At 40.4% G+C, this 24,066-nt stretch overlaps 1 protein-coding gene across 1 annotated transcript in view; it reads right to left on the bottom strand.

Annotated features, from left to right (window-relative positions):
* Nucleotides 1–23,625, bottom strand: part of DNAAF1 (dynein axonemal assembly factor 1) — a 34,469-nt gene extending 10,844 nt beyond the window's left edge. Inside the window, exons 1-5 of the mRNA XM_036752298.1 lie at nt 23,523–23,625; nt 6,946–7,078; nt 5,813–5,904; nt 1,454–1,675; nt 1,169–1,335 (exon numbers count right to left, since the gene is read on the bottom strand). Coding sequence (XP_036608193.1) covers nt 1,169–1,335; nt 1,454–1,675; nt 5,813–5,904; nt 6,946–7,078; nt 23,523–23,625 — 717 coding nt within the window. The remainder of the gene's footprint in view (nt 1–1,168; nt 1,336–1,453; nt 1,676–5,812; nt 5,905–6,945; nt 7,079–23,522) is intronic.
* Between the last annotated feature and the right edge of the window lie 441 nt (nt 23,626–24,066).

Genomic DNA, 24,066 nt, shown 5'->3' with positions numbered 1-24,066 from the left:
GTGGAAAAAAATTAAACCTTTATTTCAACAGAATGGGTTTTCTTTATAATCCTATGTATTTTATTTTATGGCTTTAAAAATATTATTAAGAAGAGCATTTCCTAAGCACCAGACTGCCAAAGAGGGCCAGGATAAGAAAACGGTTGAGAGCCCCACACTGGCTGATCGCTAAGTTCTGAGACAAATTTATTCATGGCGTTATCCATCTCTAGTAACTAAATTAGTTTTTGCTACTTCAATCTATTTAACTACCTATGTCTGATTTACTCAGTGTTTCCCTTTCCTGCCTGTCAGACATAGGAGCTGTTGCATCAGGCATAAAGATACCTCTGTGTAAGACTTCTGGGAATGTCACTGGGGGACAGGCCTTGCAAATCAGCTTAGCCTTACAGAGGAAGAAAAGGGGAGTTATAATACGGATCAAGCATGTGGACATCTCCAGGATCTTCCAGTATTCCTCAGATTTTCACCAATACCTCTTCTGTTTTTAGGAGCTCAAGGTAGGTCATCAGGTATGATAACAGCAGGTAAATACATTTTCAAAAATCTCTATGCTTGCAATAATTACTTCCCCTCTGGAGTCCCAGACCCTTGAAGTCTGTGAGGGACCTCAGAGGTCACTAGCTCCAGGAATTTCTTCCAGAACAGCCTTGACAAGGGCCTATCCAGCTTCTTCTTAGCTAGGTCCGCTACCCTCTAGCGCAGAGGCCATTTCCTTGTGGCAGCTCCAATAATCAAGACCTTTTCCCTCACATGGAGCTGAAATCTGCCTCTCCCTTACTCCTATTTTGTGTCCTCTATAATCAAACCGAACATCAAACCTTTCTCACATCCCTTTAAGGCAGGCAGTGCAACAATATTATTATTCTCCATTTTACAGAGAAGCAAACTGAGTTTCAGAGGGGTTAAATGATTTGCCCGAGGTCTAATGATGTGAGATTCAAAGGTCTTTCCTGAATGTTGTTCCTCAAATGCAGTACCCAGAACTGAACACACAGAAAACTGCAGAAAATTTAGTGTTATTTAGAAGAAAAGGAATGACTTCATTCTTTGGGTTTCCATCCCAGCACCTAGGAGAATCCCCAACGCTTAGGAGTTGTTTGATAGATCCCTGCTGATTGGCTGATGGATAGAATGAGTGAAGACTAGTTTTACTAGGCTTTGTTACCAAATCAGGCATGGCTTCCAGGACACAGAGGATATCCGGATCACTCAGCTTGTTGTTGGAAAGGTCAAGAACACAAATACTTATGCAGTCCTTTAGGTGCTGAATGTCTTCCACAGTCTCTAGGTGATTGTTAGCAATCTGCAGTGTGCTTAGAACTGGAAGACAAGCTGAAAGAGAATCACAGACGGATTAAAGGATAAACACCAAAGATTATGGAAAAGGCTTATAAGCAGGAAAGCAATGGACATGAGGGGAAACTGACACTCAGCACATGGCACTTCTTACACAGGTTCTCGATGGTCTTGATATAGTTATTACTAAGGTTGAGGGAACTCAGCTTTTTCAAGGGTTCGAGGTTCTCAATTTTATGAATTAAATTTAACTGCAAGTAGAGGCAACGTAATTCTGTCTGCGCGTGCAGGTTCTCAATTTTCTGTATCCCATTACATTCTAGCCAAAGACACCGTAATCCTGTATATTCTTCCAGGTTCTCGATGCAGTCAAAACCTAGAGCAAAGGAACACGTAGATGAAGCTAAAGGGAACTGGCCATCAGCAGAGCAAGAATGAGAGACACAACACTTAAAAGCATAACCACCACCAGCTGGGACACGGCCTGGTCCATAGCACCCTCTATGAGGGCGCCAGCCTCTCTTGTGTTCTTCCTGTCCACACACTCTATAGTCCAGACAACTGGACTCATTTCTGCCCTGATGGTTCCCCTTGGAAGCTTTCCCCAATGCTCCTGGACTTTACATAGTGTTTTGTGATATATCACTCTAATGCAGGTATGATGAAACTCTGTGTAGGAGAGTAACTTGTGTTTATGTCTTGTGACTCCACTACATTCTAAGCTCTACTGAAGCAGGGGCTGTTGTCTTCTCTAAATTCTGTGATTCCTCTAGGACAGAAGCTCCTTCTCTGAACAAAGCAGATGTTTCTGGAATGAATGAACATCTAACTCAACCTACTAATCCACACCTTGACGGTGTAACAAAAGAACTTATGGAAGAACATCATTGACCTCTCTGACGTTGAAATCCAAAAGGTGAAAATGAAGGTCCCAACGTACTTTCCCTATTTATATTTATATTTATTTTATTATATTATTATATCTTATATATTATATTATTATATATTATATACTATACACATAATATATATTACTATATTATATATATATTATATTACATATTATTTATTTATTTATTTATATATTTATATTTCCCACCTGCCATTCTAACACCCATATTTAAGCCTTTCAGGAAACACTTTCTATTTTCGGCCCACCTTCCCCTTCTTGAGGCAGTGAGGTTCTGTGCTGAGTATGTGTTGTATAAGGTGAGACATCTTTTTGTCCTGGAAGGGGAAAAAGTCACAAGAGGGGAGTATGGGCCCTGTGAGGGAGTTAAACTCTGGTGACTGTAGAGGGGTTTAGGACTAACTAAAATCCCATGTTTTACAGGAAGCCTTTCCCAACCCCTCTTAATTCTGCTCCTTTCCCCCTGTCGGTTATTTTCCATTTATCCTGTATACAGCTTCTTTGTATACATTTGCTTACATGTTGTCTCTCCAGTTAGACTGTAAGCACCTGGAGGGCAGGGACTATATTTTGTCTATTTTTTGTTTCTAGTAGGCACTTCCTGATTGATTAGCCCCTCAGTTCTTTAGCCTGCTCTGTCCCGGCTCCCCCTCCACCACCTGGGTCCTTTCCCTTAAGTCCCCTGTCCCCCATGCTTCTCTTTCACCTGCTTGTCCATTCTTAGCTACAGATGACCAGGATTCCCAGCACTGCTGCTTTAGGCCTGTTCCCTCACTTTTCTATATTTTTTTTGTATTTTTTTGGAGGGGGGAAGGCAGGGCAATGGGGGTTTAGTGACTTGCCCAAGGTCACACAGCTAGTAAGTGTATCAAGTGTCTGAGGCCACATTTGAACTCAGGTCCTCCTGACTCCAGGGCTGGTGCTCTACTCACTGTGCCACCTAGCTGCCCCTCCCTCACTTTTCTAACCAGAGTTTGAAAGGTCTGGTACCCAAGGATAGTTGGGGGTGGGAATGAAGGAGTTGTAAAACAGAGAGAAATATGAAGAGGAAAGAGAAGGAAAAAAGGATTTACATAGTGCTGACTATGTGCCAGGCACAGTGCTAAGCACTTCACAAACATATTACCTCATTCAATCTTCACAACATCCCTGTGAGGTAAGTGCTATTATCACATCCATTTTATAGTCAAGGAAACTGAGGCAGACAGTGGCTAAGTGACTTGCCTAAGGTCACTCAGTCTGTGTCTGAGGCTGCATTTGAACTTACGTCTTCCTGACTCCAGGGCCAGTGCTCTATCATACTGTGCCACCTAACTTGCTCTGAGGCAAATATCAATCTAGTTTTACCTAAAGCTGGTCATAATAGGATGGGAAAAAGATACATGTAGTTGATCCTGCTCTACATCTATGACTTTTTTGTAGAAAAACTCCCAGGCCCCAGAGCTAGGCTGCTGGGGATCTTGCCTAGGCATCTCAGGCAAGCTGCTTTCCTGGCTCTAGGCATCGGGTTTCTCATCCATCAAATGGGGGGGGGGGTTGGAGTGGGGTTAGCCCACAGTTCTCCTGTCTAAGGTATCAGCCCTGTGCTTGTAAGCTGGGTGAATGCCAAGGCTGGTAAAGTGAAGAAAGTAAATGGAGATGGAAAGGAAAAAAGGGGGTACACAAGAGAGGCATTTCAGTGGGAAAATTAATTCAACAAGTATTTACTGAGTACTCACTATGTATTCAGCATTGTGCTAGAGACCATGGTGGATACACAAGTATATGATGATACTGGCCCTTAGGGAGAGCTTACTTCCTGTCTTTTGAGGGCAGAGGAGGTGGCATGAAATAATTAGTGAAAACAATGAAAAGGTATTTTTAAGTGCTACATTGCATATAATTAGGGGTCAGAATGTATGGTTCAGATAGTAATATTAAAAAAAAATAAAAGTGAAGTCAGAAAATGGAGAAGGCCTTAACAGGCTTAGAGGGCTTCCTGGAGGAGGTAGAATCACATGGGCCTTGAACAATCAATGGGAAAGAGTTCTGATAAAAAGAGCATCCCTCGCATGAGTGAACAATGCCATGAGTGGACAATTAATGAAACTAGTATGTAATGGGGGAGAGACTGGCCTGGCTGGAAGATGGTCTGGGTAAAGTGGGACCAGGTTATGGAGAGTATGAAACCAACATGAAGAGTATGGATTGGATACAATGGACAAAGAGTCATCACCGTAGGCTCTTGAGCAGGAAGCCATTTTAGTCTGGCCATTCTCTATAGGATGAACCCAGGAAGGGAGAGGTAGACCTCGGAACAGGAAGTCAGCAAGTGTCCAAAATAATCTAGGTGTGGTGTGTGGAAGGCTGAAGGCCCCCACGCTGAAGGCTCATACAAAAGATCAGGGCCGAAGGGAATGATGAGACCGGAACAAGACAAGACCAAGAGCCCACAAAATGACAGTATTGTATTTGAGGAACTCCTACCAATTGAGCTTATTGCGGTTTTATTGACATTGTGGTGTTGGAAATGGTTTTCCCCAAAACTGTAAATCCACAGTGACCCCAGGCTCAAAGCTCACTGGGATGGGGTTTTCTCCTTAGTGGAAGAGGGCAAAGGCCTGTGCCTGTGTGAGGGGCAGAGTGGAGTTGGCAAGGGTGGGAGAGAAAAGAGCTCTTCTGCTTTCTTCAAGTTGCTGAGTCTCTTAGAATTTGGGGTGCTTTGGGCTTTGAGCTTCCAGAGAGATGATGGCTAATGACAGCCCACTTCAAGTTGCTGAGACTCTGGGAGGAAGCCAACATGAGATGAGCTCTCCGTCACATCCCTGTCCCCAAAGTGCAACACTAGAGACTTTGGGAACTTTCCCTTGGGTGAGATCTGGGACTCTCAGCTGACTTATCTCACTCCCAATAGGAGAGCTCCTTCACCCTGTATTATCAGGGCGGGGTGTTCTCCTTTGTATACCTTCTCTTGATTTCTGTTTGCCACAGAATTGGATAAATAGGTTTATTTGCTAATTTCTATGTTTTCATTGTGGAATTTGTATTTGGTAGAAGGGGAGTCAAGCTCTGGATTAAAGCTAAGAGTCTTGCTTCCTATTCCCCACCACGCCCTTCTCTCCCTTGATGAAACAGCTATTAGAAGGTTGAGTGAACCTGACAAACCACATCCTCTAGACTGAAGCAGAGAGGTCTAATTCCAGCCCAGTACTCTGTCTCTCTGGAGAGCAGAGTGGGCAAACTTCTGGCCCCAATTCCTATTTCCTTCATTAAAGAAACAGTGCTCAGGGCTGTTGTGAGGATCCAATGAGATATCTACTTAGCCCAGTACCTGGTACATACTAGGTGCATAATAAATGCTTATTTCCTTCCTTCACATACATTATCTCACTGACAGTAATCTGCAAAATGGCTAGAGAAGGTACTGTGAGGTTCCTGTTCTCAGAGAAGAAGCCCAGGTCCAGTAAGCATCCCTTGCAGGTGATCAGCCAGCCAGCAAGGGAAAGGCTAGGACTAGATCTCGGCTTGCTACTGCCATGCCCAGCCCTCTTCCCACTCCACTCCACCTGCCTTCTAAGGTCCGCAGGTGAACGTCCGACACCTGTCTTAAAACGGAAGCCTTACCTTTGAAGTGTAAATAAAGCGTGTCGTTTAATGCTGGAGTCACATACAGTTTTTGTTCCTTGCAAAGTTTTCTAAGTAAACTTTTAGTCATTCTGAAATCATAACAAAGTAAATTAAGTGAATTTTAAAAGTCAGTTATAAGCATTATGTTAAACAATCTGGAACTATCCAAAAAAGTTAAATTGTTCATACCTTTTGACCCAGAAATTTTACTCTTGGGGCTACATCTCAGGGATACTACTGACAGGAAAAAAAGACCCATACATATATAAACACTTATCATCACGTTAGTTATGACACTAAAGAGGCAGAAACAAAACATATGGCCAAATAATTAGGGAATAAATATGTGAATGAAATGGACCATAGTGCACCTAAGGGATGACAAAAATGAAGGATTTAGAGGAATCTGAGAAATTCTGAATGAAGAATGGTCTGCATTGTGGCTACAACAACGTGAACAAGATGATCATTGAGTGGCAACAGAACACTCCTCAGTTCTAATAATCAGGTCCTGTCAAGTTAAATGATACATCCACTCCTTTCCTTGCTTTTTGTAAAGGGTGGGGCTTTGTTTGGGTGTTGTTGGGGAGTGATTGCTGGATCACAAGAAAATGTGATAATAAATTTTTAAAAAGAAAATCAGAATGAATAAAAGAAAAAAGTCAGTGATAAGACATGGTCCCAAAGTATGTATACTGAAATAGTTAGGAAGCTTGATACCTCTAAGATAAGTGTTTAAATCTTTCCTTTTGAGTGTATGCAAGCAAGGATATACCAAATGCACCACTGGCAACACTCCTGAGTGCCACCTGAACCAGATTAAAATGTAATTGGGGAATATTTAACAAAATAAATGAAAAATACAACAGAATATCCATAATGTTACTCTGTGGTTTTCTAAGTCATTATGGAGCCCCAGGGATTTGAGTCTGATACCACCGATGTCTAGGATCAATACTTTTTTTTAAACATTTTTATTTAACACTACTTACACAGCATTTTCCAATAACAGTTTTTAGGATAGTTCTGTCCTATCTAAGGAGATAAGAGCTCATTCCATACTACTTTCTTTTGTCCTAACCTCCCACAAAAAAAAAAAATCAAGAGGCTATCATTAAATGTGACATTACCTATTACAACTGTCCTTTGCATCGGTTTTTTGGCTCGGCCGAGTTTTTGAGTTTTGAGCATCACTTAGCTTCTGCTCACTTTGGTACCATTTTCCCAAAGAAGGGTCTGTAGATTTCTCATTAGGGTTTATCTCTGAAAGAGAGAGGAGATTTCTTTGTAATAGCAGCAAAAGATGCATACAAGAATTTCCACAAAAGGGATTCCAGGCATTAATTGAAGTTAATGTCAGCATTTTAAAGTCTGTTTGGAGTTAACATCAGCAGTCTAACAGAAAAATAAAGAAAATGTACACATTTTCTAAGTCTGATCAGTAATGTGTATGGAAATGTTGGTAAATGTTTAATTGAGGGCTCCCCAGAAGAAAATCATGCATGAACACTTCTAGGTTTAATCTGCCTTATTACAGTTTTCTCCGTCGTTGTCTAGATCAAGGGTGGGGAACCTGTGGCCTCAAGGCCACGTGTGGCCCTCTAGGTCCTCAAGTGTGGCCCTGCTGAAATCCATGCTGGGTGGTCCTGAGCCAATGTCTCCCACATCTCACAATCAATTCCAAAATTCTTCAGAGATGTCTTGAAAGTGTTCTTTCCTAGCATGAGTTCTCCATAAAAGTCTTTTAGGCAAATGCACATCACTATGCTAGAGTCCAGTTACAGTGTGATGGACTGTGCCTGATCAGACAAATATGACCTCGGAATGCTCTGCTACAGGTTGAGCACAAATAGTCCATATGAACGTGTGGGGTGGATTCTCTAAATTTGAGCATCTCGAGTTTCTTTTAAGCTACTTCAATTCTGTTTTTCTCATAGAGCAGCACCTTCTCTGATGTTGGCATGCCATGCTGGGCAGTGTGCCAGTGTCTCCCACATCACACAATCAATTCCAAAGTTCTTAAGAGGGACCTTAAGAGTGTCCTTGTATCACTTCTGACCACCATGTGAACGCTTGCCCTATGTGAGTTCTCCATCTTTTTAGCAAGCATATGTTTCACATTCAAAAACATGGCCTTCAGAATTACACTCTCTGAAGCAGAGTTTGAATGCTTGACACTTTAGTTCAAGAAACATCTCTGGAATGTATACTGCCAAGGTAAGTGAACTTATCCACAATACTCAACATTTCTCCATCTGCTGTAACCAATGGTTCCATGTCTGGATGGTGTGGTGCTGCCTAGTGGGGAAGCTCTGTTTCCTTGGTCTTTGGAATTCTTTCTTATAATTTCTTGTAATTCTTAGGCCAAAATTAGCATAAGCAGCAGAGCATCAATTTTGTCGTCGTCGTTGCATCTCTGCCGCAGAGGCTGCATTGAGCGTGCAATCATCTGTGAACAAAAAGTCATGCGCTGACTCTCCCTCCACTTTAGTCTTGGCTTGTAGCCTTTACAAGTTAAATAATTTACCATCAGTGTTGCCATTTTCATCCTCACTGAAGTCAGCAGGTACAGAAGACTCAAGAGAGGGTTTTTCAGAATGAGAGAGATATGGGCATGTTTATAAATAGCACGAAAGCAGCTAGTAAAATAGGGAGAGATTGAAGATAAGTGAGAAGATGGAGATAATAAGTGGGGGTGATCTGCTGGAGGAGGAGACAGCTTGTAGAGGTAGAGAGGTTGGTCTTGGTGTGAGACAGGTGAAGGAGGAGACAGTGACAAAAGGCATCTGAGCGATAGAAGGAAGACAAGAGGAGACGGAACTCTTCGCAAATGGCCTCGATTTTTTTTCCATAAAATATGAAGTTAAGGGTCTCAGTTGAGAGAGTGGGGGAAGGAGGAGTCATAGAAGATTTGAGGAGGTATGAACAAGTTTGGAAGAGCCACTGTGGAGAATGGGATGGTGAGCTGATAAGGGAGGCATAGTAGGATTGCGTAATAGCAGCGAGAGCCCCGTTGAGATTGTGTAACATAAATGTGTAGTGGACCCAGTTAGAATAGTTATGTGACTTTGTGCACCTTCGTTCAACAGCATATGTGTAGGAACAAAGGTGGATGGTTTGAGTTATCCGTGGCTGAGGCTTGGCAGAGGATAATTGGTGATATAAGGAAGCCAGGACTCAAGGAAAGTGGGCAGAGTACAGTTGAACTGGCTCACCAAGGGTCAAGATGGGGAAAAGGAGAGAAGATGGTTTGGGGAGAAGGGGAAAAACTGTGAGCGAGGCACTGAACTCTGTTAGAAAGGAAGGGGAGTGGAAATATGTAAAAACAGCCATGTGGATTTTGATTGGGTGGAAGATGTGGATTGTAGGGACTTCAAAAGAGGAGAGGTTACTGGGGATGGAGGTAGGGGGAGAAGTGGCATAGAGTTCAGGCATGAGGGGATGAGGGCCTGTACCAGGGTGGTGGCTGTATCAGATGAGAGAAGAGGGCATATTTGAGAGATGTTGCAAAGGTAGAAATGACAGGTCTTGGCAACAGATTGGATCTAGGGTGTAAAAGAGGGTGATGAGTTCAGAGGGAAACCTAGATTGGGAACCTAGGTGACCAGGGAAAGTGATGCCCTCCCCAGTAACAGGGAAGCGGGTAGTAAAAAGTACCCAGGGCTTGGAAAGGTAGAGTTTCTAGGTAGAGGGCCATAAGTAACTCAGTGTGACTTGGAGAAATGGCTACTCTGCCTCGTGAAGATCCAGAAGTTCTAAGGTCCAATCGTGAGCTGTATGAACACTGATGTCTGGCAGTGATGCATGTTGTCCTTTGGGGCTGACCTTTGAGATGAGAGGCCACGCACTGAGAGCAGGACAGTGATGACAGGCACGCTCAGGAGTGACGGAGTACCCAGTCTCTCAAGGGCAGAGGAGAGCCAACAGCAGGGCACAAGGCAGGGACTTTCCTAATCCGGGCTGTGAATTTGTGAGGCCTGACACTAAACATCCAAGGGAAAGGGCCTTGGAGCATCCCTGAAGAGAGGCCGTCTCACTCCTGTTCTATGCTGCCATTCACAACCTGACTCTATGACTAATCGTTTTGTTAGCCTCATCACTTTCAAGGACCCTTCTAAGAGACATAGGCCAGATTCTCAAGTCTCCAGAGAGAACTTGGATGAACCAGGTAAACGGAGGAGGGGGAAATGGGCCGTAGAGATTAGAAAGCAGTACCCAAGATTGAACTGCATCCATTTGTCAGAAATCAGGGTCTAATGCTCATTAAGGCTTAAACAATTACCCCTACATTGGGTAAGCAATCCTGGTTGGACAAAGAGTAGGCCTTCTAGGAGCCCCACTCTCTCTAATTCTTCAATCACATCCTCTCTGCTAGCTCCTTCCTTGCTACCTACAAACATGCCCACCTTTCCCCCACCTTTATAAAAACCCTCACTTCACCTAACTATCCCTGATAGCTACCACCCTGTGTGTATCTCCCCCTCCATTTCTCCGGCTAAAATCCTTAAGAAATTTATCTTCACTAGATGGCTCCACTTCCTTTCTTCTCATTCACTCCTAGACCCCTTCATTCTGGCTTCCAACCTCAACAACTAAATTGCTCCCTCCAAAGTTACCGATGTTCTTTTAATCACCAAGTCTAATGCTTTTTTTCTCAATCCCCCTCCTTCTTGACCTCTTTGCAGCCTCTGACACTGCTGATTGTACTCTTCTCCTTGATACTCTCTTCTCTCTAGGTTTTTGGGACACTGCTCACTCCTGCTTCTCCTGCTGTCTGATGGAGCCTCCTCAGTTTCCTTTGCTGGATTGACATTTGGGTTGTGCGGGCTAACTGTGACTGTCCCCTAGGTGATCTGCCTCAGGCCCTCTGCTCTTCCCCCTCTATACTGTTTTGTTTGGTGATCTCATCACCTCCCATGGATTCAATTATCCTCTCTGTGTAGATGATCCCCAGATCTATATATCCAGCCCTAATAGTTCTCCTGAGCCTCAGTCCTAATCGTCATTTGTCTTCTGGATATTTCAAACTGAATTCCCATGTGCATCTCAACCTCACTATGTCCCAAGCTGAGCTCATTATCTCCCAAAGTCTCACAACTTTCTTATTGTTGGTGAGGGCACCAACCATTCTCCCATTCACCTGGGCTTGCAGTCTGGGAATCATCCTCTTCTCATTCTTGCTTACCCAAACACCTGATTTGTAAGAAAGTTTTTCCACATTCACAACATCTTTCCTATGCATCCCCTTCTCTCCACTCAAATAGCTGGGGCAGGCCTTCAATCCCTTCATGCCTGGACTACTGAACAACTCTTTGGTTAGCCTCCCTGCCTCATCTTTCCCCACTCCAATCCCTAGTCCACTCAGCTGCCAAAGTGATTTTCTTAAAGTGTGGTCCAATCATGTTACTCTTCTCCACCACCCTCTTCCAAACCTTTACAGTAGCATTTTACTTTATTAAATTAAATAGCTTTTAATAAATATTAATTCTAATGCAATCTTGTTCTCTACATTGTGTTAAATCAATTGTGTGATGGTAAAAATGAGTTTTACTGTGGAATATCACTTGAGAAAACCTACTTGTTCCCTTCTGAATTGGTATGTGGAGTATTGATGATCTGTCAACTACTTTTTAGAGGTAATAAGAGTCCAAGATTTTTCACCTTTTGGTATCTTCCCCTCTCCTTCATACACCTTGACAATCAATCCCTCAAAACTGTTACACCCAGCAAGTACCTCCTCTCTATACATATGCCTAGTTCAGATGTTTTTCCCTTTGTTTTATTCTACTTCTTCAAAAACTATCTGGAACATCATGTTAAGAGTCATTGAATCAGTCATTCTCAGCATTAGAGGTGTAAGGACTTTATAGAATGACAGAATTTTCTAGTTGTAGAGACCTCTGTGGTCATATTGTCCAATCCATAAATGAAAAAAAAATCCTTACAACGATGACAACCTGGTAAGAGGCCATCCAACCTTTGTGGCAGACCTCTGGTGGGAGGAAACCCATTTCCTATTTGGAAGGCTTTGATGCCTAAATTCTTCTCTTGACAACCTTCCTAATTCTGTTCTCTGGGGGCCAAACAGGACAAATGTGATCCCTCTTTCACATGACAGCCTTTCAAATACTGGAGGACAGATCCTATCTACTTCTCTTCAGTTTTCTCTTGCACATGTTGACTATCTCAAGTTCCTTCGATTATGAATTTAAGGTCCCTCACTATCATAGCTGCCCTCCTCCATGGCTTATCAATGTCCTTACTAAAATGTGGTACCAGAATGAAGCACAATATTCCAGATGGGCTCTGACCAGGGCACAGTACAAGTGGAATTATCACCTCCTGGATACTTTGTGGACACAATGCCTCTTTTAATTCAGCCTGGGATAGCATTAACTTTTTTGGCAGTCACATCATGCCATTAACTCACATCAAGACCCAGATTTTTTAAAGGCAAATTATTATCTAACCACAGATCCTCTACCTTGTACTTGTGGGAAGTTTTTCAACCCATCCTGCAAATGCCATGTAGCAGAAGCAGATTATGAATTCTTTATGCAGATATGATCTGCCAGGCCCTGAACCCTGTTCCTTTTCTTCTCCAGTCCACTCCAATTCTTGACTTATTCAGAATTTATGACATGAATAATGATTTTATCTCCCTTCCTCTGTCTCTTAGAACCAAAATTATGTTGTGATACCATCAACAAATGTCACACTTCTCAGTTTGTGGGGTAGGCAGTTGTCATCTCAGAAAGCTGCCAGAATCAAGATCATAAAATCACACAAAGGTCATAATAAACTACACAATCACAGGGAAAATTCTACACATTTCTTCAAAAAATATTCTGTGCCAAACTGTCAAGGAAGTATCCCAAACAGCTAAATTACAGATTCTTCAAGTATTGAAATAAGAATAAACTAATATCATATCAAATCAATTTTACGTGACAATACATAATGTCTTAAAAATTGGGTTCAAATATTCCTACAAATAAGTTCATGGAATGCTAGATTATCTACTAAAAATCCCTCACAGTCCACATGAGAAAGATGATGCTGAGAGAGCTGATGGGACTTCTGTGAGGTGACAGAGCCAGTTAATGATGGGGTTAATCCTAGAATCCAGGTTTCCTCCCAGAGAATCCTTAAAACGTTTGAGTCTTGTCCGATGAAAAGCAGACACTTAAAGCAAACATCTCTGCTCTTTTCTAATCTCCTTGTGTAAGGTGATGATAGACATCTATGTCTTTAGCCTAGTGATGTTGGAAGTTGGTCACGTGGGAAAGAGGTGGAGAAGGTGAAAGGCCTAGTCATTTAACTGGTCTGACGTAGGCCTAGATGGAAACTTAAGGCAGTGGAGGAAGAGCCAAGATGGAGGTGGAGAAGTATCCAGCTGAGCTGTCCCAAATTCCCCTCCAAACAATTCTTTTTTTAATTTAAAAAAATTTTTATATAGTTATTTTCATTTTTAGTTTTCAATATTCACTCCATAAGATTTTGAGTTTTAAATTTTCTTCCTCTCCCTCTCTTCCCCTGTCCCAAGATGGCATGCAATCTGATATATGTTGTACTTATACATTCATATTAAACATACTTTCACATTAGTCATGTTGTAAAGAAGAATCAGAACTAGTGGGAAGAACCACAAGAAAGTAGAAACAAAATAAAACAACAAAAGAAAAGGAGAGCAAATAGTATGCTTCCGTCTGCATTCAGACTCCAAAGTTCTTTCTCTGGATGTGGATGGCATTTTCCATCATGATTCTTTTGGAGCTGTCTTAGATCCTTGCATTGCTGAGAAGAGCTAAGTCTATCAAAGTCAGTCATCGCACAATGTGGCTGTTAATGTGTATGATGTTCTCCTGGTTCTGCTCATTTCACTTAGCATGAGTTCATATAAGTCTTTCCAGGTTTTTCTGAAGTCAGCCTGCTAATCATTTCTCATAGCAAAATAGCATTCCTTTACAATCATATACCACAACTTGTTCGGCCATTCCCCAATCGATAGACGTCCCCTCAATTTTTAATTCTCGAGCTGCTATAAACATTTCTGTACACGTGGGTCCCCTCCAAATAATTCTAAAGCAACAGATCAAATAGAATTCTGGAGTGGCAGAACCCATAAAAGGATGGCATGAAATAATTTCCCAACCCAAGACAACTTAGGAGGTTGGCAGGAAAAGTCTGTCACACAGGGTGCTGCTGGGCCCTGGAAGCACAGTACCGGCGATGCCATAAGATGGCTGCACTGGGGGCAGAGCTTCAGGAGCTCTCAGCTCACAGACAGTAGGAGGTTGAACAACTGGTCAGAAGAAGATTTCAAGGGACCCTGTGCTGGTGCTGGGTTCAGGACCCTGTTGTATTGACCATATGCAGCTTCTGGTGGCAATGTTAAGACCCACAGCACTTGCAGCTGCAGGGAGTGGGGACCTTGGTCACGATTCCAGGGTAGAGAGGAGTACTTGCAGTTGTTCATGGGGGAGTAGAGACCCTGGTCTCAATTCAAGACAGCGGCAAGCACTAGCAATTGTGCCTACATTTCCAAGGCCAGGAGGAGTGCTAGCCCTGTGGCTACAAGGAAATAAGGTCCCTTCCTAGGTAAAGACCAGAGCACAGGCCAGGAGAACAGTAACCACACCTCTCCCTATCATACTGCCTTGGAAACACTGAAAACCTACAGATCCCCAGAGTTAGCTCTGAAAAGAGCAGCAAGATAGGCTTGAAGCTTAGGACAGTGCCCCTTCCACCCTGGAAGCAGAGCCCAACCTTAACACAAAGTTAAAAACCAAGAAATAGGCCGAAAATATGGGCAAAAAAAAAATTCCAAACCTGACCATAACAAGTTACTATGGTGACAAGGAAGATGAAGGCACAAACCCAAAAGAAGACGATATCAAAGTGGCTACAAGCAAAGCCTCAAAGAGAAATGTGAATAGGATACAAGCCAACAAAAAACTGCTGGAAGACTTCAAAAAGGATTTTAACACTCAATTAACAAAGGTAAAGGAAAAAATGGGATAAGAAATGAGAATAATGCAAGAAGATTATAAAAAGAGAGTCAACAGCTTGGTAAACAAAGCACAACAACAACAAAACAACCCTGAAGAAAATAACACCTTAAAAAAACAGAATTGGCCAAATAGTAAAAGGAGGCACAAAAATCCACTGAAGAGAAGAACTCCTTAAAAAGCAGAATTGGCCAAATAGAAAGAGGTACGAAAGCTCACTGAAGAAAATAATTCCTTAAAAATTGGAATTGGGCAAGTGGAAGCTAATGACTACATGAAACACCAAGACACAATAAAACAAAACCAAAAGAATGAAAAAATAGATGAAAATGTGACATATATCATTGGAAAAACAACTCACCTGAAAAATAAGTCAAGAAGACAGAGATATTTTAAGAGTTCTTGGACTATCCTAAAAGCCATCATCAAGAAAAAAGAGCCTAGACATCAAATTTCAAGAAATGATCAAGGAAAACTGTTCCCACATCTTAAATACAGAGGAAAAATAGAAATTGAAAGAATCTACCAATCACCTCCTGAAAGAGTCCCCGAAATGAAAGCTCCCAGGAATATTATAGCCAAATTCCAGAGCTCCCAGGTCAAGAAGAAAATGTTAAAAGAAGCCAGAAAGAAACAATTTAAATACTGTAGAGCCACAGTCAGGATCACAAAATTTAGCAGCTTCCATATTAAAGGATCAGAAGGTTTGGAATATAATATTCTAGAAAGCAAAGGAGTTATTATAATCAAGAATAACCTATCCAGCAAAACTAAGTATAGTTCTTCAGGAGTTTGTTCAGGAGAACAAAATAGATATTTAATGGAATAAAGGACTTTCAAGCCTTTCTGGTGAAAAGACCCAGAAATGAATAGAAAATTTGACTTTCAAATACAAGACTCAAAAGAAGCATAAAAGATAAACATGAAAGAGAAATCATAAAGGAATCAATAAGGTTAAAATGTTTACATTTCTATATGAGAAGATGATAACTGTAAGTCCTAAGAATTTTATCATTATTAGGGCACTTAGAATGAGTATATATAGACAGAGGGCATGGGTGTGAGTTGACTATGACAGGATGATATAAAAAAAATTTAACGGGTGAGAAAGAGGGATGCAATGGGAAATGGAGAAAGGGAGAGGAAGAATGGGGAAAATTGTCTCACATAAAAGATATCTACAAGAAAGAACTTTTATAGTGGAGAGGGAAATGGATGGGAGGTTGGTGGGCAATACTTGAACCTTACTCTCATTGGAATCCACTCAACAAGCCAATAACATACAAACTCAATTGAGTATAGAAATCTATCTTACCCCACAGGGAAGAAGGAGAAAGGAATAAGAGAAGGGGGAGGGGAGCTGATGGAAGGGAGGGCAGATTTAGGGAGGTAGTGGTCAGAAGCAAAACAGACTTAAGAGGAAGGAAAAGGTAAAAAGAGAGAGACAGAAGGATGAACAGGGAAAAAATAGGATGGAGATAAAAACATAATAATCATAACTATGAGTGTAAATAGGATAACTCACCCATAAAATGGAAGTGGATTGCAGAGTGGATTAAAAACCAGAATCCAACAGTGTGTTGTTTATATAAAACACACTTGAAACAGAGAAAGACACACAGAGTTAAAAAAAAAAAAAGGCTGGAGCATGACCTATTATGCTTCAGCTGAGGTAAAAGCAGGCGTAGCAATCATGATCTCAGATAAAGCAAAAGCAATAACAGACCCAATTAAAAGAGATACACAGGGAAACTATATTTTGCTAAAAGGTACCATAGGCAATGAAGTAATGTTAAACATATGTGCACCAAATGGCAAAGCATCCAAATTCTTAAAGGAAAATTCTTAAATGAGTTACAGGAGGAAATAGTAAAACTATATTAGTGGGGGAACCTCAACTTTCTCTTCTCAAAGCTAGATAAATCTAACCATAATATAAACAAGAAAGAAGTTAAAGAAACAGAATCTTAGAAAAGTTAGATATGATATACCTCTGGAGAAAACTCAATGGGAATAGAAAGTACATATTTTTTCTCAGCTGAACATGGCACCTTTACAAAAACTGATCACGTATCAAGGCAAAAAAAAAATCACAACCAAATTCAGAAAGGCAGAAATATTAAATGCATCCTTTTCAGATCATAATGAAACGAAAATATGTTCAATAAAGGGCTGTGGATATATAGGTTAAAATTAATGGAAACTAAATAACCTAATCCCAAAGAGTTAACTGGGTCAAAGAACAAATCACAGAAACAATAAACAATTTCATTGAAGAGAATGACAATAATGGGACAAACACACCAAACTTTATAAGATAAAGATAAAGTAGTACTTAGGGGAAATTTTATATCTCCCAAAACTGACATCAATAAAATGAGAAATAGCAGATCAACAAATTGGGCATGCAACTAAAAAAAAACAACTAAAAAAACCCCCAAATTTTAAATACCCAAACACCAAATTGGAAATTCTGAAAATCAAAGGAGAGATTAATAAAACTGAAAGAAAACCATTGAACTAATAAATAAAAGTAGGAGCTGGTTTCATGGGGAGAAAACAATAAAATAGATAAACCATTGGTTAATTTGATTAAAAAAAGCAATTATTAGGAGCTATTGTACCCACTTATATTCCAATAAATCTAAGTAAAATAGATGAATATTTACAAAAATATAAATTGCCTAGATTAACAGAAGAGGATATATAATATTTAAATAATTTTATTCTAGAAAAAGAAATTAAGCAAGCCATAAAGGAGCTCTCTAAGAAAAAATCCCCAGGACCAAATGGATTCACAAGTGAATTCTACCAAACATTTAAAGAACAATTAATTCTAATACTATATAAACTATTTGGAAAAGTAGGTGGGGTCCTACCAAATTCCTTTTACAATATAACTGTGGTGCTAAACCAGAAAGAGCAAAAACAGAGAAAGAAAACTATAGATTCCCTAATGAATGTTGCTGCAAAAATTTTAAATAAAATTCTCGTAAGGAGATTATAGCAATAAATCACAAAGATCATAACACTATGACCAGCTGGGATTTATACCAGGAATGCAGGGCTGGTTCAATACTAGGAATAACTATCAGCATAATTGACCATGTCAATAACAAAACGAACAGGGATCATATGATTATCTCAATAGATGCAAAAAAGGCTTTTGACAAAATGCAACACTCCTTCCTATTAAAAACACTAGAAAGCATAGGAATAAATGAAGCTTTCCTTAAAATGATAAGTGGTTATCTATCTAAAACCATCATAAAGTATTATCTGTAATGGGGATAAGCTAGAAGCCTTTCCAATAAGATCTGCAATGAAGCAATGATACCCATTATCACTATTATTATTCAATATTGTCCTAAAAATGCTAGCTATAGCACTAAGACAAGAAAAAGGAAATTGAAGGAATTAGAATAAGGAATAAGGAAACAAAAACATCACTCTTTGCAGATGATATGATGGTAAACTTACAAAATCCTAGAGAATTGACTAAAAAACTATTTGAAATAATAACTTCAACAAATTTGCAGGATATGAAATAAGCCCACATAAATCATCAGCATTTCTATATATTACTAACAAAGTGTAGCAGGAAGAGACAGAAAGAGAAATTCCACTTAAAATAACTGCAGACAGTGTAAAATACTTGGGAGTCGACCGGCCAAGACAAACCTAGGAACTATATGAACACAATTACAAAACACTTCACACAAATAAAGTCAGATTTAAACAACTGGAGAAATTTTAATTGCTCTTAGGTAGGTCAAGCCAATATAATAAAAACGACAATTCTACCTAACTCAATTTACTTAATCAACTCAATCAAATTAACACAAAAATTATTTTACAGATTTAGAAAAATAATAACAATTCATCTGGGAGAACAAAAGGTCAAGGATATCAAGGAAATCAACAAAAAAAATGTGAAAGGAGGTGCTTTAAGCAGTACAAGATCTCAAACTGTATTACAAAGTGGTAATCATCAAAATAATCTGGCACTGGCTAAGAAATAGAGTGGTAGATCAGAGGAATAGATTAGGTACACAATACTCCGTAGTAAATAACCATAACAATCTAGTGTTTGGCAAACCCAAAGATCCAAGATTCTGGAACAAGAATTCACTATTTATCAAAAACTTCTGGGGAAGATGGAGAGTGGTTTGGTAGAAACTAGGTATAGACCAACATCTCACAATATATACTGAGTTAAGGTCAAAATGGGTGCATGACTTAGACACAAAGGGTGACATCATAAGTAAGTTAGGAGAGCATGGAATACTTTACCTGTCAGATTTATGGATAAGAGAAGAATTTATGATTAAACAAGAGACAGAGTACATTTTGAGATATAAAATGGATAATTTTGATTACCTCAAATAAAATTTTTTGCATGAACAAAACCAATGCAGCTAAGATTAGAAGGGAAGCAGAAAACTGTGAAAAACTTTTTTATGTCAAATTTCTCTGATAAATGACTAATTTCTCAAATATATAGAGAACTGAGTCAAATTTATAAGAATACGATTCATTCCCCAATTTATAAATAGTCAAAGGATATGAATAGGCAGTTTTCAGATGAAGAAATTAAAGCCATCTAAAGTCATATGAAAAAATGCTCTAAATCACTATTGATTAAAGAAATGCAAATTAAAACAACTCTGAGGTGCTACCTCACACCTATCAGACTGACTAATACGACAGAAAAGGAAAATGATAAATGTTGGAGAAGGGGTGGAAAAATAGGTACACTAATACATTGTTGGTAGAGCTGTGAACTGATCAATTTGGCACTATGCCCAAATGGCTATAAAACTGTGTATACTCTTTGACCCAGCAATACCCACTGCTAGGTTTATACCCCAAAGACATAAAAGAAAAAGGAAAAGGACCTATATGTGCAAAAAATATTTATAGCAGCTCTTTTCGTGGTAGCAAAGAATTGGAAACTGAGAGGATGTCCATTAATCAGAGAATGACTGAACAAGTTGTGGGATATGATTATGATGGAATCCTACTGTGCTTTAAAAAATGACTAGCAGGATGCTTTCAGCAAAACCTGAGAAGACTTACATGAACTGATGCAAAGTGAAGTAAGTAGAACCAGTAGAACAATGTACACAGTAACAGCATTATTTTACTATGATTAACTGTGAATGACTTAGCTATTTTCAGCAATACAATACTTATGATGAAAAATACTATCCACCTCCAGAGAAAGAACTGATGGAGTCTGAATGCAGACTGAACCATACTTTTAAAACTTTATGTTTTTTTTAAATCTGTGTTTTCTTTTGCAACATGACTAATGTAGAAATGTTCTGAATGAGTGCACATGTACAATCTATATCAAATTACTTGCTTTCTCAAGGAAGGGGAAGGAGGAGGAGGAAAGAACTCAAAATTTTAAAAATGAATGTTAAAAATTTTTTGCTTACACGTAATTGAGGGGAAAAAAAGCAAACAAAAAAGAAACATATGGCAGTGAATAAAGTATAATTAAACTTTCATGTGTACAAAATCTGTTATGTTTTGTTATTTTCCCCCTACCCAGAGGTGAAAAACTACTACTATAGAACAGTGACTGGCTATGATACACTTTGAGGGCTGGAATATAGCGATACAATCCATAAATGATGGTCTAATAGGTGTGTGGATATGCGATATTCCTGAGACAAAGGGGAGTCAGAACAAATTTGGAAAATTGAACTCACTTTCACACTGAAAAAAATTGCTGCACAAAATTAGTATCTCAGATATACACATAATTTCATCTTTAATATTTTAATGGGAAAAATATTGCCAGCATTAATATTTTCTCATGGAATCATTACTCATCATGTACAGGGGAAGATCAGAATTCCCAAAAACACTATTTAGGAAAAATATGGCCAATCTAATTTATTTAGGGCTCAATTTGAGAGCCTATGCTTCTTCTGCTGTCTGCCTTTTGGATAGTTTACTTAATTTTAGTAATAACGTTAGCTGACATTCACATATATATGTGTGTGTGTATATATGTACATATTTAAATTTGTGACTCGCATTGCATGTATTTTTTGCTAAAGAATGAACACGAGAAATGGGAAATAATATAAGGAGATGAAACACAAAACCAGTCCACTTCAATTTTATCAGCATAACTTTAAAGATAGGGTCTAGAGAGAAAAGAGATTAAAACTTTTGTTTAAATGAAATGCTTAGTTGACAGTATGACTTTTTCCTGTCTAAGCGCAAAGTAGGAGACAATAATAGCTCCCATTTATATAGGCTTTAAAGCCAATAAAGCCATTATCTTATTTGACCCTCTCAACAACCCTTGGGATAAGGAGTATTATTACCCTCAGTGAACAAAGAAGAAAACTGAGGCACCTGTATAAAGGTGAAGCCTTGCCTGCAGCATAGAGGGGTGCTAGCTTGGAGCCTACAGACACAGGTTTGAATGCCAACACTTACTAATGGTGCGATCTTGGGAAAGTCACTTCACCATTCTGACCCTCCCCTTCACCAAGAGTCCCCAGCCACAAGGCCCGGGTGTCCGTGTCTGTGGGGAGAATGTTGTTACTTTTCTCCCCATGCTATTTCATTATTAATGAGGTTGATCAAAGGAGTCTACCAGCTGCACTCTTGATTTTTAGAAGGCAGAAAAGAAAAAGGAACCCGGAGTCTTCAGTGAAGACTCCTTTTAAAAGCCAACCTAAAGGAATGGCTTCTCTGATAAGGGTTCCAGAGAGTCTAAACAAGCCATCTCATCATAGGTGCCCAGCCCTAGTTCACCAAAACTGTGGGAGGGTCCCAAGGAGGCACCAAGGTCTGCTCCAAGCCAACAAAACTTTTTCCCTTCTACTTCCCCCCGCCAAGAACGGAAATGGAGCAAGTGGTTCCCCTACCATCTCCCTCACCTCCAGAAGTGATTCATGACAGTCTCCAGGTAGAAGCACATGGGAGCTGTATAGGTACATGGGAGCCCAGAACTATACAGTTGAGAAGAGAATTCCTGGTCACTTTTGCCTTTTCATTTCCTTTTTCTGACCACAGGTCAGAGAAGAGAGACCTGAGGACAGTTTTCTAGATGGTTTAGTGTCCAGGAGAAACACATCACAGATAGATGTGCTCAGTCACATGGCCTGAGAAGAGTACATGCACAATTTCATATCTGAACCTCTGCCTCCTACTTAGAAGATGAAGATTTCCAAGGCAGTGGAATCCTAGAATTTAGACAACTAGCATGCCTCTGGCTAATCTGAGTTCTGTTCCTTTCCAGAGTCAAAACATGGGGTAGAAATAAGTCCAGAAGAACCTAGAACCTTAAAGAAAAATGGAACTCATGGAGAGGGAGAATTGTGTTGATTGTTTGTAGGCTTTTAAGAGTTTCTCTACATTTACTATGGGGTTCATTTTCTCCACTGCCTTTGGGATTAAATAGAGGTAATCTTGTGGGTCTACCCATTACCACTATTTTTGTTAACAAGAGTTAGGTTAACGACCTGCAGTACTTGTTTGAACAGCAGCTAGGTAGGTGGTTGCCTATATCTGTGGAATCACAGACAACATAAATTGGGGCCCAGCAAAAACTCTGGGTATCTGCTGGGGCAGCTAGATGGTGAAATAGATAGCGCAATGGGCCTGGAGTCAGGAAGATCTGAGTTCAAATTTGCACTCAGATACGGTATGACCCTGGGCAAGTCACTTAACCCTGTTTGACTCCGTTTCCTCATCTGTTCAATGAGCCAGAGGAGATGGCAAACTACTCCACTATCTTTGCCAAGAATACCCCAAATGGGTCACAAAGAGATGTACTTGACTGGATAACGATAACATATGTTTGCTAAGAGAAACTAATCTTTGGGTTTAGTCCCCAAGATTGGGCTAGGTCTGTGTAAGTCCAGAGTTTGAGGGACCCTGGGCCATAGGTTACAGTTATATGCCTTTGTTTTGAACTATTTTTTCTGGCTTACTAATAATAAGTTTACATGCGTCAGTAAGGGACCATGAGTGGTGGTTTAGATAGGACGCAGGCCAGAAGAGGTAGCTCCCTATCACATCCAGGATCAAATACAAATTATTCTTGTTTGGCCTTAAAATCCTTTAATAAACTAGTCCCCTCCTGCCATTCTACACTTTTTAGAACCTACTTCCCAGCACATACTCTTTAGTCCAGTGACTCTGGCCTCCTGAGCAAGATACTCCTTTTGTTGGCTCTGGGGGTTTTCTCTGGCTTCTCTGCCCCCCCCCCCCATATAGAACATTTTCCTTCCTCAACTCTACCTTACAGACTTCCCTGGCTTCCTTTAAGTCCTAACTAAAATCTCATCTTTGACAGGAAGCCTTCCCCATCCCCCTTTGATTTTAGTGCCTTCCCTCTGTTAATTATTTCCTATTTATCCTGTATGTAGCTTCTTTGTATATATCTGTTTGCATGTTGTCTCCCCCATTAGATTGTGAGCTCCTTGAGGTTTTTTTTTCTCTTCCTTTTTGTATCCCCAGTGCTTAGCATAGTACCTGGCAATAGTAAGTGCGTAATATTTTATTGACTGATCTTTCTGGGATGCAATAACGTGCTTTAAAAACCTTAACGTTCTGTAGAAATGAGGGCTGTTGTTACTGTTTCTCGAGGTCACTCATTAGTGGCTGAAGCAGATTTCAGTTTGGGCTGGGAGAACAGCATGGGCTCCCCGTGCAGTGGTTACCTGCGTTGTTTATCAGCACAGCCTCTCCATTTCTACAGTCCTCTGGCACAGTCCCATGCTCGGTTCCATCTTCCTGGACGGGTGCTCCAGCTTCTGGATACATTTTTAGTTCTGCAAACACATACATGTGTGTGATGGTCAAGCAGGCTCTACCCACATCTTAGAAATTATACTCCAAAGGCAGTTTTTATGGTTCAAGCAAGGTTTAAGTCCTCCCCTGGACTGAGACTATTCCAATGGAGCCCCACTACCACTCAAATATTGTACAAATAGACCTTAGAGATCAATTTAGTCCACCCCCGCCCCCTATTTTATAGATGGGGAAACTGAGGCCCGGGGAAGAGAACCGACTCGTTCAAAGTGACACAGTGACTGTGAAAAGAGAAAACGGGGTTTCGGACCTAGCACTTTTTCGCCTCCACGAGCCACTTCCCCCTTGAGCGGCCCCAAGCCCTGCCCGCAGTCCCCTCCCAGGCGCGCTCCGGACGGGGTGAGGGGGGCGGTGCTCTGCCCCCCACCCTCGGAACAGACCCCGGCGCGGCCG

The sequence above is a fragment of the Trichosurus vulpecula genome, chromosome 3, assembly GCF_011100635.1.
Source record: "Trichosurus vulpecula isolate mTriVul1 chromosome 3, mTriVul1.pri, whole genome shotgun sequence".
Taxonomy (NCBI): Eukaryota; Metazoa; Chordata; class Mammalia; order Diprotodontia; family Phalangeridae; genus Trichosurus; species Trichosurus vulpecula.
This window is presented reverse-complemented; position numbering and strand designations above follow the sequence as displayed.